This window comes from Amblyraja radiata, chromosome 37 (genome assembly GCF_010909765.2).
Source record: "Amblyraja radiata isolate CabotCenter1 chromosome 37, sAmbRad1.1.pri, whole genome shotgun sequence".
NCBI classification, from domain to species: domain Eukaryota; kingdom Metazoa; phylum Chordata; class Chondrichthyes; order Rajiformes; family Rajidae; genus Amblyraja; species Amblyraja radiata.
In genome coordinates, this window is record NC_045992.1 from 934369 (window position 1) to 948732 (window position 14364).

At 44.9% G+C, this 14364-nt stretch overlaps 1 protein-coding gene across 1 annotated transcript; it reads left to right on the top strand.

Moving 5' to 3' along the window:
- The first annotated feature begins 1186 nt into the window (after positions 1-1186).
- Positions 1187-8440, top strand: LOC116966372 (stromal cell-derived factor 1-like). Its single transcript, XM_033012555.1, has 4 exons — positions 1187-1340; positions 2899-3016; positions 4578-4652; positions 6517-8440. Exons 1-4 carry the CDS (start codon positions 1274-1276, stop codon positions 6530-6532), a joined length of 276 nt encoding a protein of 91 aa, XP_032868446.1. The 5' UTR covers positions 1187-1273; the 3' UTR covers positions 6533-8440.
- The last annotated feature ends 5924 nt before the right edge of the window (positions 8441-14364 follow it).

Sequence of the window (14364 nt, forward strand, 5' to 3'; positions counted from 1 at the left end):
CAACACAACTAAAGCGCATCACCATGCCGGGGGATGTATCGACAGCATTCTGGAATATTCCTTGATGTGCACATAAAATAAACTTGCCCAGTACGTCAGTCTTTGCCCCTCTAACTTTGCCCTCTAGTCTTTGACATTTCCATTTTGGGAAAAACATTCTGACTGTCTACCACATCTATGCCTCTTATATACTTATTGACTTCTCTAACGTCAGATAGCCCTTGCTTTCCCTCTCTATCCCTCCCTCTTCCCAGTTCTCCCACCAGTCTTATTGTTTCCGACTACATTCTATCTCTGTCCCACCCACGCCCCTGACATTAGTCTGAAGAAGGGTCTCGACCCGAAACGTCACCCATTCCTTCTCTCCAGAGATGCTGCCTGTCCCGCTGAGTTACTCCAGCGTTTTGTGTCTACCTTATATACTGTTATCAGATTTCCCCTCAACCTCTGATGCTCCAGTTTGTCCACGGAGCTACAAGCTCTCTAATCCAGCCAGCGTTCAGCTACAGCTCACCTGCACCCTCTCCAAAGCCTCTACATCATTTTTGTCAAGTCAAGTTTATTCATCACATACACATACGAGATGTGCAGTGAAATGAAAAGTGGCAATGCTCGCAGACTTTGTGCAAAAATGGAGCGATCAGAATTGTATATAATAGTCCACATGCGGCTTAACGGAAGATAGACACAAAATGCTGGAGTAACTCAGCGGGACAGGCAGCATCTCTGGAGAGAAGGAATGAGGAAGATTTTGGGTCGAAATGATTCGGGTGGAAACCTTTCTTCAGGCTTAACCAAAGTCCTACAATGTTGCCCCATGTCTGACCTATGAAGGCTAACATATCCTATGCATTCTTCACATCAAGCACCTTGATGTCCGAACATCAAATATTAATTATACAAATTTTAACATCATTATGATTCTATTCTCCGATTTCTTAAAACATATTTTGTCTTTTCTTCATTTGAAGAAAAGGATGAAAGAGACATATCTTTCATTTACATTTCTTTTCCTTTTCCTAAGTGTGTTACCCAGTGTCCATAGGGCAGCTGGACAGCATTGTGCTCAAGGTAAGAATGTTTCAGAAACTGAAAGGTCTCCAAGGATTATTAAGGAAGGAGTTGACGCATCCTGTCGATTTACTCCCTCTAGCCCAATCGGAGTTGGTGAGGAGTGGCTTCTGTTAATATAAATGGTGCTTAAACCACACTGCTTTTAGACAGATTTAACCAGAAATTCTTGTGCAGTGTGAACTTCACCAAACAAGCAGCCATGAGCCTGAAAGTGTGTGTCGTGGTGGTCCTGTTGATCGGGGTCATGTACATCAACCTATCACAGGGTAAGTGACTGCTATGTTTAACAGCAAATGCATTAGGATTCTTCTGGGGCAAGGAGAAATGTTTGTGGCTTGTACTTTCCTTTCTATCGAGTGTACATCTAGATAGTCTGAGCAGAGTTTGAAATGAGACAAAGGGTTTGGCAACGAGACATTAATGTAACATTGCATTCCAGATTAAATTATTATTTTTTATCTTTTCGTCTTGACAAAGGCAGAGTGCTTTGCGGCCAACTTTTGCCATTTGTTAGGCAATAAATCAGCAAGTTTATATCTTCATTGTAAATACAGCTCTTGATATATTCTCTTAAAGGTTCTGATGATGAAGCGAGCTTGTTTTAATCTTGTGTGAGCATTAGAACAGAGTTGCTATGGAGTAGAGTAGTGAAGAGGTGAAGCTGTTACAGTGGGCTCCTGGGAGATGGACAAACCTTTGCTGTACGTCCAATGACACAGATTGATTCCTAATATGTTGGCAGTAACACTTTTTCAGTGGTTTACGTACCGCATGCCGATTGTTCACTGCTGAAAATTGCAACAGCATGTCTTAGTAAAGATTAAAACAGCTATCAGATCTGTCCAACATGGCTATAGTGAAAACAGATTGACAGCTGTCATCATATATTAATGAAATGATGGGATCAGTGAACTACAAAGTGAGTGTCCAGAACAATCCATGCAATGTTCCTTCTGCCTGGCCTTTTCTCAGCTAAGTTCACGTCAGTAGTTGATTGAACTGGGCTCTGAGTCACCAGCTGTTCTGCATCACAAAGACATGTATAGGTGGCGAGATTTTCCTCACGATTCCACCTCTCCCTGCTCCATCCAACCTGGCAGTGACTCAAAATGATTCTAATCTGGTGTGTGTGTGTGCGCGCGCGTGTGTGCGTGCGTGTGTGTGTGTATATGTGTGCGTGTGCGTGCGTGTGTGTGTGTGTGTGTGTGTGTATATGCGTGCGTGTGTGCGTGCGTGTGTGTGCGTGCATGTGTGTGTGTGTATATGTGTGCGTGTGTGTGTGTGTGTGCGTGCATGTGTGTGTGTGTGTGCGTGCATGTGTGTGTGTGTATATGTGTGCGTGTGTGTATTCCACACACTGGCTCTCTGCCTCACAGTACAACATAGTGCAGGAACTGGAGTAATAGCGAGTGTCCGTGGCTGCAAATTATTGGAAGAGTAATATTTATTAATAATAATAATCATTATTAGAAATAATAATTTGCCACGGAATGCATGTAACAACTGAAACTGGTCAAATCCAGCCGGGAGCTAATGAATCCAACTAACAGTAGTGTTTCAATAAAATACTGCGGGAGACTTTTTCTTTAAAAATAGTTTTGTTCCAGAACAATTTTCTTGGTTGGAGATGATGTGAGGGTATCTGATGCTCAGTTTGATTGGAGTCCATGGAGATGTACATGTATGAGTACACCTGGCAGGTGACAGCACGACCAACCTGCAGGGTGATTGCATCTGGAGGAACATGGAGCAATTGAGTTAACGTCTTCTCTCTCCCTCTCTCTCTCCCTCCCTCTCTCTCCCCTCTCCCTCCCTCTCCTGCAGAGAAGCCGACTGCAGTTTTGAACCGGTGCATGTGCAGAGGGGGAGCGGCACAAATCAACGTGAGGAACATCAAGGGTCTGCAGCTCATCCCCATCCCAAACTGCCCAATACAGCTTATGTGAGTACACACATACCTCAGTCCGCTCTGTGCTACTCCTTACTGTCCAAGGCGACCATCACTTTTAAAGTCAGAACTCCTAACAATGCCATCAAACCTGTGCGCACTGTAATGGAGTTTTGATTTCCTGGGGTGCCGGCATTTTAAATAGTCAAAGGCCAACCTGAAGTTTCTATTTGAAAGTAAAGGTTCATTTAATAAGCCAAGTTTATTGTCATATGCACAATATGGTGAGGAACAGGTGCGATAAAGATGGTGCTTGCAGCATTGGCACAAACAGATAAAATATACGGTGTATATGTAAGTTATGTAAGGTAGTGAAAAGGAACATGACCGTGTGTAAAAACAAGACGTCAGTGCAAGACTCAATTAGTAAACAAGTGCGTGGCAGTGCAAGAGGTGGTCGGTAGTGTTCTGTTAGTGAGGTAGGGTTAGGATTGTGCAGATCGGTTCAAGAACCTGATGCTTGTAGGAAAGTAACTGTCCCTAAAGCTGGTGGTGTGGGGCTTCTGTACCTCCTGCCCGATGGTAGCAGTGAGAAGAGGGCTCAGCTCGGATGGTGGGGGTCCGTGATGATAGATTCTGCCTTCTTGATGACAGTTGCCACCTTCTTGATGATAGATGCCACCTTCTTGATGATAGATGCTGCCTTCCTGAGGCAGCATCAGGTGTGGATGTTCTCGATGTAAGGGAGGGCTGTGCCCCTGATGGACTGGGCTGAGTCCAACACTCTCTGCCACATGTAGGCCCCCTGCATTCGATAACTGGTTAACACTAAACTCTGCCAACATTAAATGAGCAGAGACAGAAATAAAGCCTAATTACATATATACAGCAGCCATATGCCTGCCTTATTCATCAATTTTAAATCCTGCACAACTCGTTCAGAAAAACCACAACGCTTAAAACGTTCCCAATACTAAATACTGTTTTCTGCAGATTTATTGTCTAAAAGTTTATTGCGTAAAGTAATTGGCTTAATTCTGTCAAAATGCACAGGATACTTGCAAACATCTGGTGTGTGTGTGTATTACTTGTCACAAGTATTATACACATGCACAGAGACTTAATTGAAAGGCTGCAGTGGGTCTGTGGCGAACTATAGAGTCTGCAGCTTCCTATAAATGCATCTGTAAAGTAATGTTATGTTGTAATGAACTGATGGTGTGCTAATGTGACAACTCGAGTGATGAGCTAAACAGTGAAGGAATGGCTATAATAGTGGACACAAATCCTCACATATCTCCATTTAAAGACATATAGTTGAGATATATTTTAGCTGCATGTAATCTGTAGTTTGTGTTCATTGATGCTATAATATTCCTTCATTAAATAAATCCATCAACGAGTACAGAAATATTTCAGAATTCAGATTTAACAATAAGAAGCTATTTCTCTCTGTTGTGGATTAGAGCTTTTATCATCTTCCAATCTAATTGTTTTATTTAAAATCACATGTAATAGTGAGAAAATAATGCCTATTTGTGTCTGAATGATGTACTGGAGTGTGGCGATGCTTGCAGGATTCCATCTATAGCCCTGCTCTTTCTTTATGTTACAGAGCCACGCTGAAGAATGGCCGGAGAATTTGCCTTCATTCCAAATTTTTGTCCCTTTGGAGAAATAAGGTGAAAGGGTAAGAATTTAGACATTTTAACTCAAACCCTCAGTTACTTAAAGAGAGCAAGCTCTAAAATTAGCAGCTGAAGAAAGATTTGTATTTTAAAGTCACATTTACAATCTCGTTTCTCTTGTATCACAGAGACAGAGAGTGATACAGCACTGAAACAGGCCCTTCAGCCCAACTTGCCCACACCGGCCAACATGTCCCAGCTACACTAGTCCCACCTGCCCGCGTTTGGCCCGTATCCCTCCAAACCTGTCCTATACATGTACCTATCTAACTGTTTCTTAAATGTTGGAATAATCCCAGCCTCAACTACCTCCTCTGGCAGCTTGTTCCATACACCCACCACCCTTTGTGTGAAAAAGTTACCCCCCAGATTCCTATTAAAATCTTTTCCCTTGCACCTTAAACCTATGTCCTCTGGTCCTTGATTCACCTACTCTGGGCAAGAGACTCTGTGCATCTACCCGATCTATTCCTCTCGTGATTTTATACACCTCTATAAGATCTCCCCTCATCCTCCTGCGCTCCATGGAATAGAGACCCAGCCTACTCAACCTCTCCCTGTAGCTCACACCCTCTAGTCCTGGCAACATCCTCGTAAATCTTCTCTGTACTATTTCCAGCCTGACAACATTTTTCCTGTAACATGGTGCCCAGAACTGAACACCGTGTCCACCTGGGATTACAGGCAGGGCCACAACCTGGACAAAAATACCTGTTGACAGCTCAACACTTCCTTGACGCCATCCTCGAGTGTTAACAAGACACTGGCTCAAGTGACTGAAATGGGACACAGTCACAAACATCTGTCTTGAGGGAGGGATTGTTAAAAGACTGAAACTTAAGAGACAGAGAAAAGTTCAGGGAAATGTGGGTGGTGCACATTGTGTGGCCATGGAGACGGCTGGAGCCATTCTGATCAGCCAAGTGAATTAATCTCTTCTGAAAGTTCAATATTTCCTGAAAAAATATGACATGTTGTCGATGTAATTAGAGTCAGAGAATGTTTTTTTAAGTTTTGTTGCTGGATGTTTTGATTAGCGGTATTGTTATATTGGTCTAGAACATAATTCATTGTAAACATCAAACACACAATGCTGGAGGAACACAGTGGGTCAGAGTGGTGGGAAATGGATAAATGATATTTCATGTCGGGACCTTCTTCAGGCTGGTTGTCCATTCCCTTGCAAAGCTACCTGACCTCCTGAATTCCTCCAGCACTTTGATTTTTGTAACCACAGCTGGCTTCACTCCTACATGCCTTTTGGAATCAAATAGTCAGACTTGTGCAATTTGACATGACTTTCATTGGAACCACATTCCCTTTCTCACTCCACGAGCTGGATGAGTTTGCCGCAGATTCCTCTCGTTATCCTCACAACCGCAAGAATGTAGTTGTACATGTAGCCCAGTCCATCCCACAGATCACACTTCCCACCATTGGCTCCATCTACACTTCAAGCTGCCTCAGAAAAGCAGCCGACATTATCAAAGACTTGTCCCACCCCAGTCATTCCTCCTTCTGCTCCTGTTTGGTAGAAGGTACAGAAACTTGAAATCCCACACTGCCAGGCTCAGGAACAGCTGCTTCCCCTCTGTTATCAGGCTATGAATGGTCCATCCCATACGCTAGGGTGCTGTCCGATTCACCTCTACCCCATTGTTCAATCCCACAACCTGTTTACACGCTTACCAAACCAGGTCATGATCAGCATGATCACATTGAATGGCGGTGCTGGCTCGAAGGGCCGAATGGCCTACTCCTGCACCTATTGTCTATTGTCAAACGTTAGCCATTTTAAAGCGAATATTTATGCTGAGTGCCCTGAAGTTGTTATTTTTGACTGAAAAGCTGGTCTTTATTTTACAGGCAAAGGAGGATGTGAATGATGCCCAGAAATAAAGCCAGCCGCCAGCGGATAGTGAGTCAGCTCACAGGGACCGTGCCCCCCGCGCACTTGTTATGTTACTGCCCCATCACCAGCCCAACTGCTTTGCAAGGCTCCAGCCCCAACCCTCAGCATTGTGTCACAATGCTGAACCTAGCTAGCTGCAAGATGGTGCAAGCACGCATACATTCATCAACGGTGCAGTTGATAGTTTAAATGGAGCGAAACGCAACTATATTACTGCTGCCCAACTCCAAGGCAAGCTCCCGGGGATAGATGACATAGTTAAAGAAAATGATGTGGTGGGACTCAGGCAGCTAATGCAGAATGTGCAGAGAGGAACTGCAGGTGCTGGTTTAAACTGAAGATAGACCCAAAAATCTGGAGTAACTCAGTGGGACAGGCAGCATCTCTGGATAAAAGGAATGGGTGACATTTCGGGTCCAGACCCTGAAGAAGGGTGTCGACCTGAAATATCATCTATTCCTTGTCTCCAGAGATACTGTCTGTTCCGCTGAGCTAATGCCGCTGAGACCAGGTCTGTGGCACTACACACACTGCATTGTGATGTCCAGTCTCACAAGCCTGGCATACACAGCTGTACACTCGTGCTGCTACCTGTATGTTTGACACCACGTTTCATTCCTGTGTGAATCACTCCATCAAAGAACAATCCAGTCCAGCTCCTGGAGAATGAATGAACAAAATCACGCAGCTGCAGATTTGGTGATCTCTGAGTGCCTCTGGCAGGTCTACAGCTGGGAAGGTAAATGGAAATTCTTCCTTGCTTTTGTGAGGAGCCCAGTCACACCTGCAGCACAGGTGACCACTGCCAGGGGACGTCAGCATCTTAACAACACCAAACCCGGTCAAATGGCCAGACCTCGGGTCAGCCTGGCTGGAATTTTCTTTCCTCCAGACTCCAGTTGTCCACATGGATGGTCAGAGCCTTATCTTGGACTCCGCCCAGAGTCACCTTACAGCAGGTTCAGGAGGACCTATCCATGCTCGGTGGCCTCCATGGATCTCCCCTCTGTGGGAACATTCATGGTCACTTTATGGTGTCTCCCAATGACAGCTGGGCTTGGATAAGGAGCTCACCATCGTTGGTCAGCATGGACTTCTGAACTCCCACTCTAGTAGCATGGATTGGATCTATAGGTCCAAGCAACCCCATGGACGAGGGCCCTAGATTAACAGCACTGTCCAGCCAGCATTGTCCAGCTGGGTCCAGATGTACTAATGGAAGGATTGGATCTTCTGTCCCTCCCACAATGGGAGTGACCACATTGACTGCTAGACTGTAAAACAGACCCACAACTGATTAGCTACCTTTGTAAAGTAGAAAGGATGGATGGAAACTATTGTTTGATTTGTTAAGTCTTTAAAACTGCCATCGGAGTATATTATGTCATTAATAGCTTGTTTTGTACATATTGGAATTTACTAACCTTGTCTTGTCATGCAGCGTTTATGAAATCACTGACTATCCAATGAAAATCTGTCATAAAGCTTGTGTTGACCTCTGTCCAGATGCCTAAAGATGCTTCAATGTCCTTCTCCCTTGCTCTGCCTGTCCTCATATTTCCCATATAATGTGAAAAAATTAACAGGGAACTGTCTTCAAGTGTGAACGTTCAATTCAACAATTTTATTTTCTTGAAGGGAGAAATTCCATCAGCTATTTCTCCAGGCAATGGTTAGCACATGCGATGTGTCTACTCTTTTGTACTATTTCTCTGTTCATTTGTAGATGAAGTGTTTTGGATTCTTGATGAAGAAAGTGAATATAATTGACACTGTTATATTCTACTAATTGAAAGACACTGACTACTCTTTTTATATATTGTTTCCTTGTAACAAGTTATAATACTTTTTTTTACACAATAAACTTTATAAATAATTCCTAAAACCCTGTTTTGCTTATTTGATATCTACACGTTGAAATATTTAAATAGCAAGGGAAGGCATCTGGTTGGAAACATTTCCAAATTGCAAAGTGACAATTGATGGTTGGCCTAATGTATATGAACAATGATGACTGTGTCAGAATTGAAGAGAGATAATGTTGGGGAATTCGAATAGTTGGGTTAATATGAGAGAAATGTTGAAGGAAGGCAAGAATCTCTGTGATGTATCCAGGGCAACATCCTTGATCAGCCTCTCAGATGTTCTGACTGAAGAAGATCTCCTCTCCCCCCCCCCCCCCCACCCCCCCCCCCCCCCCAGACAGGAAAGCTGGGAGGCCATTTCCCTTCGCCCCCCCCCCCCCTCTGCCCCCACTGATTTCTGCTCTCCTGTTCTTTGACCACGTGGCAGGTTTTGTCTCAACTCCACCTCTGCGTTTGTAGATATAAGATAGATATAATTTAATTGCCACACAACCAAGGTCGGTGGTATTTGGGTTGCCAGCAGCGGTACAGTAATAAAGAACACAACCACAATAAAAATTTCACACAAACATCCACCACAGCATTCATCACTGTGGTGGAAGGCACAGAGCTTGGCCAGTCCTCCTCCATTTTCCCCCGTGGTCGGGACCACCACCACCACGGGCGTCCAGATGGTAAGGGACAAAGTCAAAGTCAAGGTGAGTCCAGGATCGGCTCTTCCCAACCAGAGACCGCGGCTTCAGGCTGGTTTAGGCCGCAGGCCGGCGGTCAAAGTTTTAAAGTACCAGCCGTGCCGCAGCCGGAAGCACCGCAGTCTGCAGGGCCAGCAGTCGAAGCTCCCCTCCAGGGGAGATTGTACACTTCTATACTGGACCAAACTATTACCAAATATGATCAGCCAGCAATTGAGACTTTGGCTTAGAGATTCAGCATGGAAACAGGCCATTCGGCCCACCAAGGCCGTGCCGACCATCAGTCGCCTGTACATTAGTTCGATCAGATTAGGGACAATATACAGAAGCCAATTAACCTACAAACCTACATGTCTTTGGGATGTGGGAGGAAACCAGAGCATCCGCGCGGTTGCCGGGAGAACGTACAGACTCCACAAAGACAGTACCCTTAGTCAAGATTAAACCAAGGTGACTGGCACTGTGAATCAGCAACTCTACTGCTTCACCACAATGCCGTCCTTTGAAAACAGCCACTGTAATGAAAGATTTATGTTTTGTGATTTAATCTGAATGAGTTCCTGAAGAAAGCATTATGATCTCCCTGGGCAGCTGGGCAGCCATCCCTCACACTAACTGTCAGCTGGAGTTTACGTTGTAATCAAGTCTCCAGGGTTAAACAGAAGAATAAAACCTGGTATTGCCAACTGTGGCTGTGGTGAGCGCATCCCTCCAACGTTCTCTTTCATGTTCTATTTCCGTTTGGGATTCTGGAGAAGTTCTCTGTTGAATGTTGTCGGAGATCAGAGTACTGGAGCCCAGGCGGAAACTCAAATAGACACAAAACTTATTCCTTGGAACTTGAGTCAAAGCGCAGAATCTGGAAACCAAATCGTGCAAACTCAGTAAAATCAAGTAATTGTGTGTCTGTGTCGGCAAGTAAACTCACAATCTTATTCCAGTAAAGTTAGTGTGTCAGATACATGAGGCCACATCACCTGCACATGCATCAAGGAATGCAAATTGAAATAGATAGAACATTAGCACCCAGGTTCCATAGGAGTGTTTATACTCGTCATGTCAGACTTTTTTGGTATTGATTGTGGATTTCATCAGGGTGAATTGGCTTTACCGGAACAGCTGTAACAAGGATACTCATATATTAACCTACACCTAGAAGGATCTCGACCCAAAACATCACCCATTCCTTCTATCCAGAGATGCTGCCTGTCCCGCTGAGTTACTCCAGCATTTTGTCTATCTCTGGTGTAAACCAGCATCTGCAGTTCCTTCCTACACATACATTGTAATCTGCTATACTGCAACCTACACTAACATAATCAGTATCTATCTATCTATCTATCTATCTATCTATCTATCTATCTATCTATCTATCTATCTATCTATCTATCTATCTATCTATCTATCTATCTATCTATCTATCTATCTATCTATCTATCTATCTATCTCTAAAACTCTGATCTTGTTATCTTCCGGTTTGGCGGTCATTCGACTTGCGCAAAAACGGTTCGCAATATTGCTACGGTTTTTCGCCAGTTCACTCGCCATTCTCCTGTGCTGCGCGTGCACTGAGTTTCTTTCCGATCGGTTGAATATTGTCAAAGCTAGCGAGGTTTAAAAAATCTTAAAAACCGCACATGCGCAGATCAATCTCTTCTCCCGCCAGTCAGCGGCGCGAGGATTGGTCTCTTCCCCGTCACTCACCGGGACGGTCCGCCCCTTCCTGTGCCATCGCGTCTTTACTGGAGCTGAGGACGGCCGGCGGAGGTTTCTAACCGGACTTTCGGAGGGACCTGAAGCAGCCCCGCCCCCAGCAGCAGCCCCGCCCCCAGCAGCAGCACAGCAATGTCGACAAACGGAAAGCGGAGAGTCTGGACCCGGCGGAGGAGAGCATCCAGCGCCCACTGTGAGTCGAGACCCTTCTTCAGATTGAAGAAAGCTGGAAGTGATAGGTGGGTACTGGTGAGGAGAGGGAGATGATTGGCAGATGGGTGGAGTAAGTGACAAAGGCCAGAGGTGAAGAGGAGACTAAAGGGTGTCGGACATGGAGAGGAAAGGAGGAGTGAACAGTAAACCGGGAGTGAGCTGGAGGCAAATGTTTATTCATGAGGTCACCTTAAACACATCACGGAAAGGGAATGGTCGTGGGTTACCCATGTGAAGAGGGGCAGTGTTAGTCCACTCAACTCACTTTGTTATCCCAAGTCAGTGCTAGTTCAGGCCTTTATCATTGATGGCTGATTGGAGTGGACAGGTTACAAGGAAAGAACTGCCTCTCTCAGCACGCCCAGTCAAGTGCTGACACTCGGTAATCCATCACCTCTCCCAACAGGAGTCTCTGGCATCAATACCTTGCCTTAAAAGGCCATGGGCATGGTGTGGGGTTTGTGGTGAGCTGCTACTCTGCTCCGCCTGGTCTTCACATGCATCACCATCAGCAGCTCTGGCCAATTTGCTGCTCTGCTGGAGGTTTCACCTCCACAACATCTGCTCTTGAATAGTCAGTTTCCCCACAGCAGTGACATTGCTCCACATGTGACATCTACTATTGGTTACTGCACAGCCCAGGGACCAATGCTGACTGGTAGGAACTGAAGCCTCTATAGTTTAATGATCAGGCTTGAGTCATGGAGCTGTACAGCAAGGGAACAGGCCCTTCAGCCCATCTTGGCCATGCCAACCAAGTTGTAATATTGGCCTAAATTGTACAGCACAGAAACTAGCCCTTTGGCCCACCTTGTTGGTGCTGGCCTGTATATCTAGAACTAGCTGTGTAGCATAAGTCAAGAGAGTCAAATCAACTATTTATCAAATAAATAAATCAAACATATATTTGTCATATGTAGCAACAATGGAACAATGAAATTGTTACATGCAGCAGCACAATAGGTCTGGAAACTACATATACATAACGTATAATTAACACAACATTCAATAAATCTCAACACTAGTACAAAAACTCTCGGTGTCTTTAGTGCAACCAAAGACAGTCGGTAGTTTATAGTTAAGGTTGTGCAGTGTGGAAGACCCTGATGGTCGCTGGGGAGAAGCATTTCCTGCACTGGTGGTCATGGTCTTCAGGCTCCTGTACCTTGTTGGCGATGATAGTGGAGTGAGAGTGTGGTGTAGATCCTTGATCATGCTGGTTGCTGTTTAGTGCAACCGATAACCCTCTGCCAAGCACGATGGGTACAGAGGCAACTTTACATCAGTGACGGAGATGGTGTGGAACATGAAATACAACGGCATAAAGTGTCTAGCAAAGGGTTAAAAATAACCACCTCTAAACAGCAAACCAGACAGGCCACACACATGGGTAGTTAATGGTGTGTGAAGTTCTCTGAGAATGCTCAGTGGGTTCATCATAGTTTGACTGGGAGAATGTTCTCCAGTGTTGAATGATCACAGAATGATGATGCTGGAACTGCTTTGGGAAACCAGCAAAAGCAACAAATGACCGAACTATTTAGTTGTAGTGACATAAAAACATGGTGTCAATGGTCTCAACAGAGGGTAGAAGGCCTTGTCATCTCTGCAGGAATACAGAAAGATGGATTTTTACATCAAACTTGCAGAATCCTTGGCTAACGGTGAAATACCAAGGTGGGAAGCTTTGCTCACGAGACCCCCACAAATGAAGTAACCATCAGTAAGTCAAGTCAAGAGAGTTTATTGTCATGTGTCCCAGATAGGACAATGAAATTCTTGCTTGCTGCAGCACAACAGAATATGTAAACACAATACAGAACATGAGATAAACGTTCAGTGTGTCTATATACCATAGACCATATATATGTACACAATAAATAAACAGATAAAGTGCAATAGACTGTAAACAAAAGTGCTGGAGAAACTCAGCAGGTGCAGCAGCATTTATGGAGCGAAGGAAATAGGCAACGTTTCGGGCCGAAACCCTTCTTCAGACTGGTGGAGGGGGGGGGGGTCTGGGAGAACAAAGGCTGTTATTCAGCGCTTGCTTGATGTCGAGTTTAACAGCCTGATGGCTGTGGGGAAGAAGCTGTTCTTGAACCTGGATGTTCCAGATTTCAAGCTCCTGTACCTTTTTCCCGATGGCAACTGAGAGATGAGTGTGTGGCCAGGGTGGTGTGGGTCCTTGATGATGCTGGCTGCTTTTTTGAGGCAGCGACTGCGATAGATCCCTTCGATGGTGGGGAGATCAGAGCTGATGATGGACTGGGCAGTGGCCACAACTTTCTGCATTCTTTTGTCCTCTGTCTCATTGGCTCAGTTGATGTTTAAGGAGTTCAGGTATTCTGGAAGTTTGATGTAAAAATACATCAAAGAAGAAGTTCATTGAGTCTGTTGGCAGCAGCAACTCTGGAGACCAAGGGGTGGGTGACATGGATGGAAGACTTTGTATCTGGGACATGAGCAGTGGTTTCCCAAACCCAGCCAGATCTGAAACGTTGTGAAAACATAAACCTCAACACATCAGCGATGCACGGGTTTATGAGAATAATAGACAGGGTTTGGAATAAGATTGGGTTTTACGGGCAACATTGCTGGCATTGGAAGAAGAAAGAATGAGGACTCAAGTTGAAGAGGGACAAGGAAAGGAATCATTGCAGGAGGCATTTCCATGAAGGGCGATTTGAATATCAGGTTAAATCAGGAATGCTAACCGTGGAGTCGGTGACATGATTCTTGCCCCATAATATTGAAACCTGCAAATAATAATAATAATAATGGATGGGATTTATATAGCGCCTTTCTAATACTCAAGGCGCTTTACATCGCATTATTCATTCACTCCTCAGTCACACTCGGTGGTGGTAAGCTACTTCTGTAGCCACAGCTGCCCTGGGGCAGACTGACGGAAGCGTGGCTGCCAATCTGCGCCTACGGCCCCTCCGACCACCACCAATCACTCACACACACACAAAGGTGGGTGAAGTGTCTTGCCCAAGGACACAACGACAGTATGCACTCCAAGCGGGATTCGAACCGGCCACCTTCCGGTCGCCAGCCGAACACTTAGCCCATTGTGCCATCTGTCGTCCCATGAGTATGTTGGAGATGAGCTGGGGTCAGGCATAAGATGTAGTGGACCTAACCATGTGAATCTAATAATTCAAGCCCATATTTCAATGAGTCAGCCATTATCCAGGGCAATGCAGGAAGGAGACAACTATAATTTAAACAAATGCAGATGAAAGATTTCTTTCAAGCCAACATATGAGTAATTGATGTGTAGGAAGGAACTGCAGATGCTGGTTTACACCAA

Bases quoted from the DNA above. Each gene is read 5' to 3' on its own strand.
- LOC116966372 (XM_033012555.1), top strand. From the start codon at position 1,274: ATGAGCCTGAAAGTGTGTGTCGTGGTGGTCCTGTTGATCGGGGTCATG. The intron at 1,341-2,898 runs GTAAGTGACTGC...CCTCTCCTGCAG, and splicing joins GTACATCAACCTATCACAGG to AGAAGCCGACTGCAGTTTTG. The intron at 3,017-4,577 runs GTGAGTACACAC...TTTATGTTACAG, and splicing joins AACTGCCCAATACAGCTTAT to AGCCACGCTGAAGAATGGCC.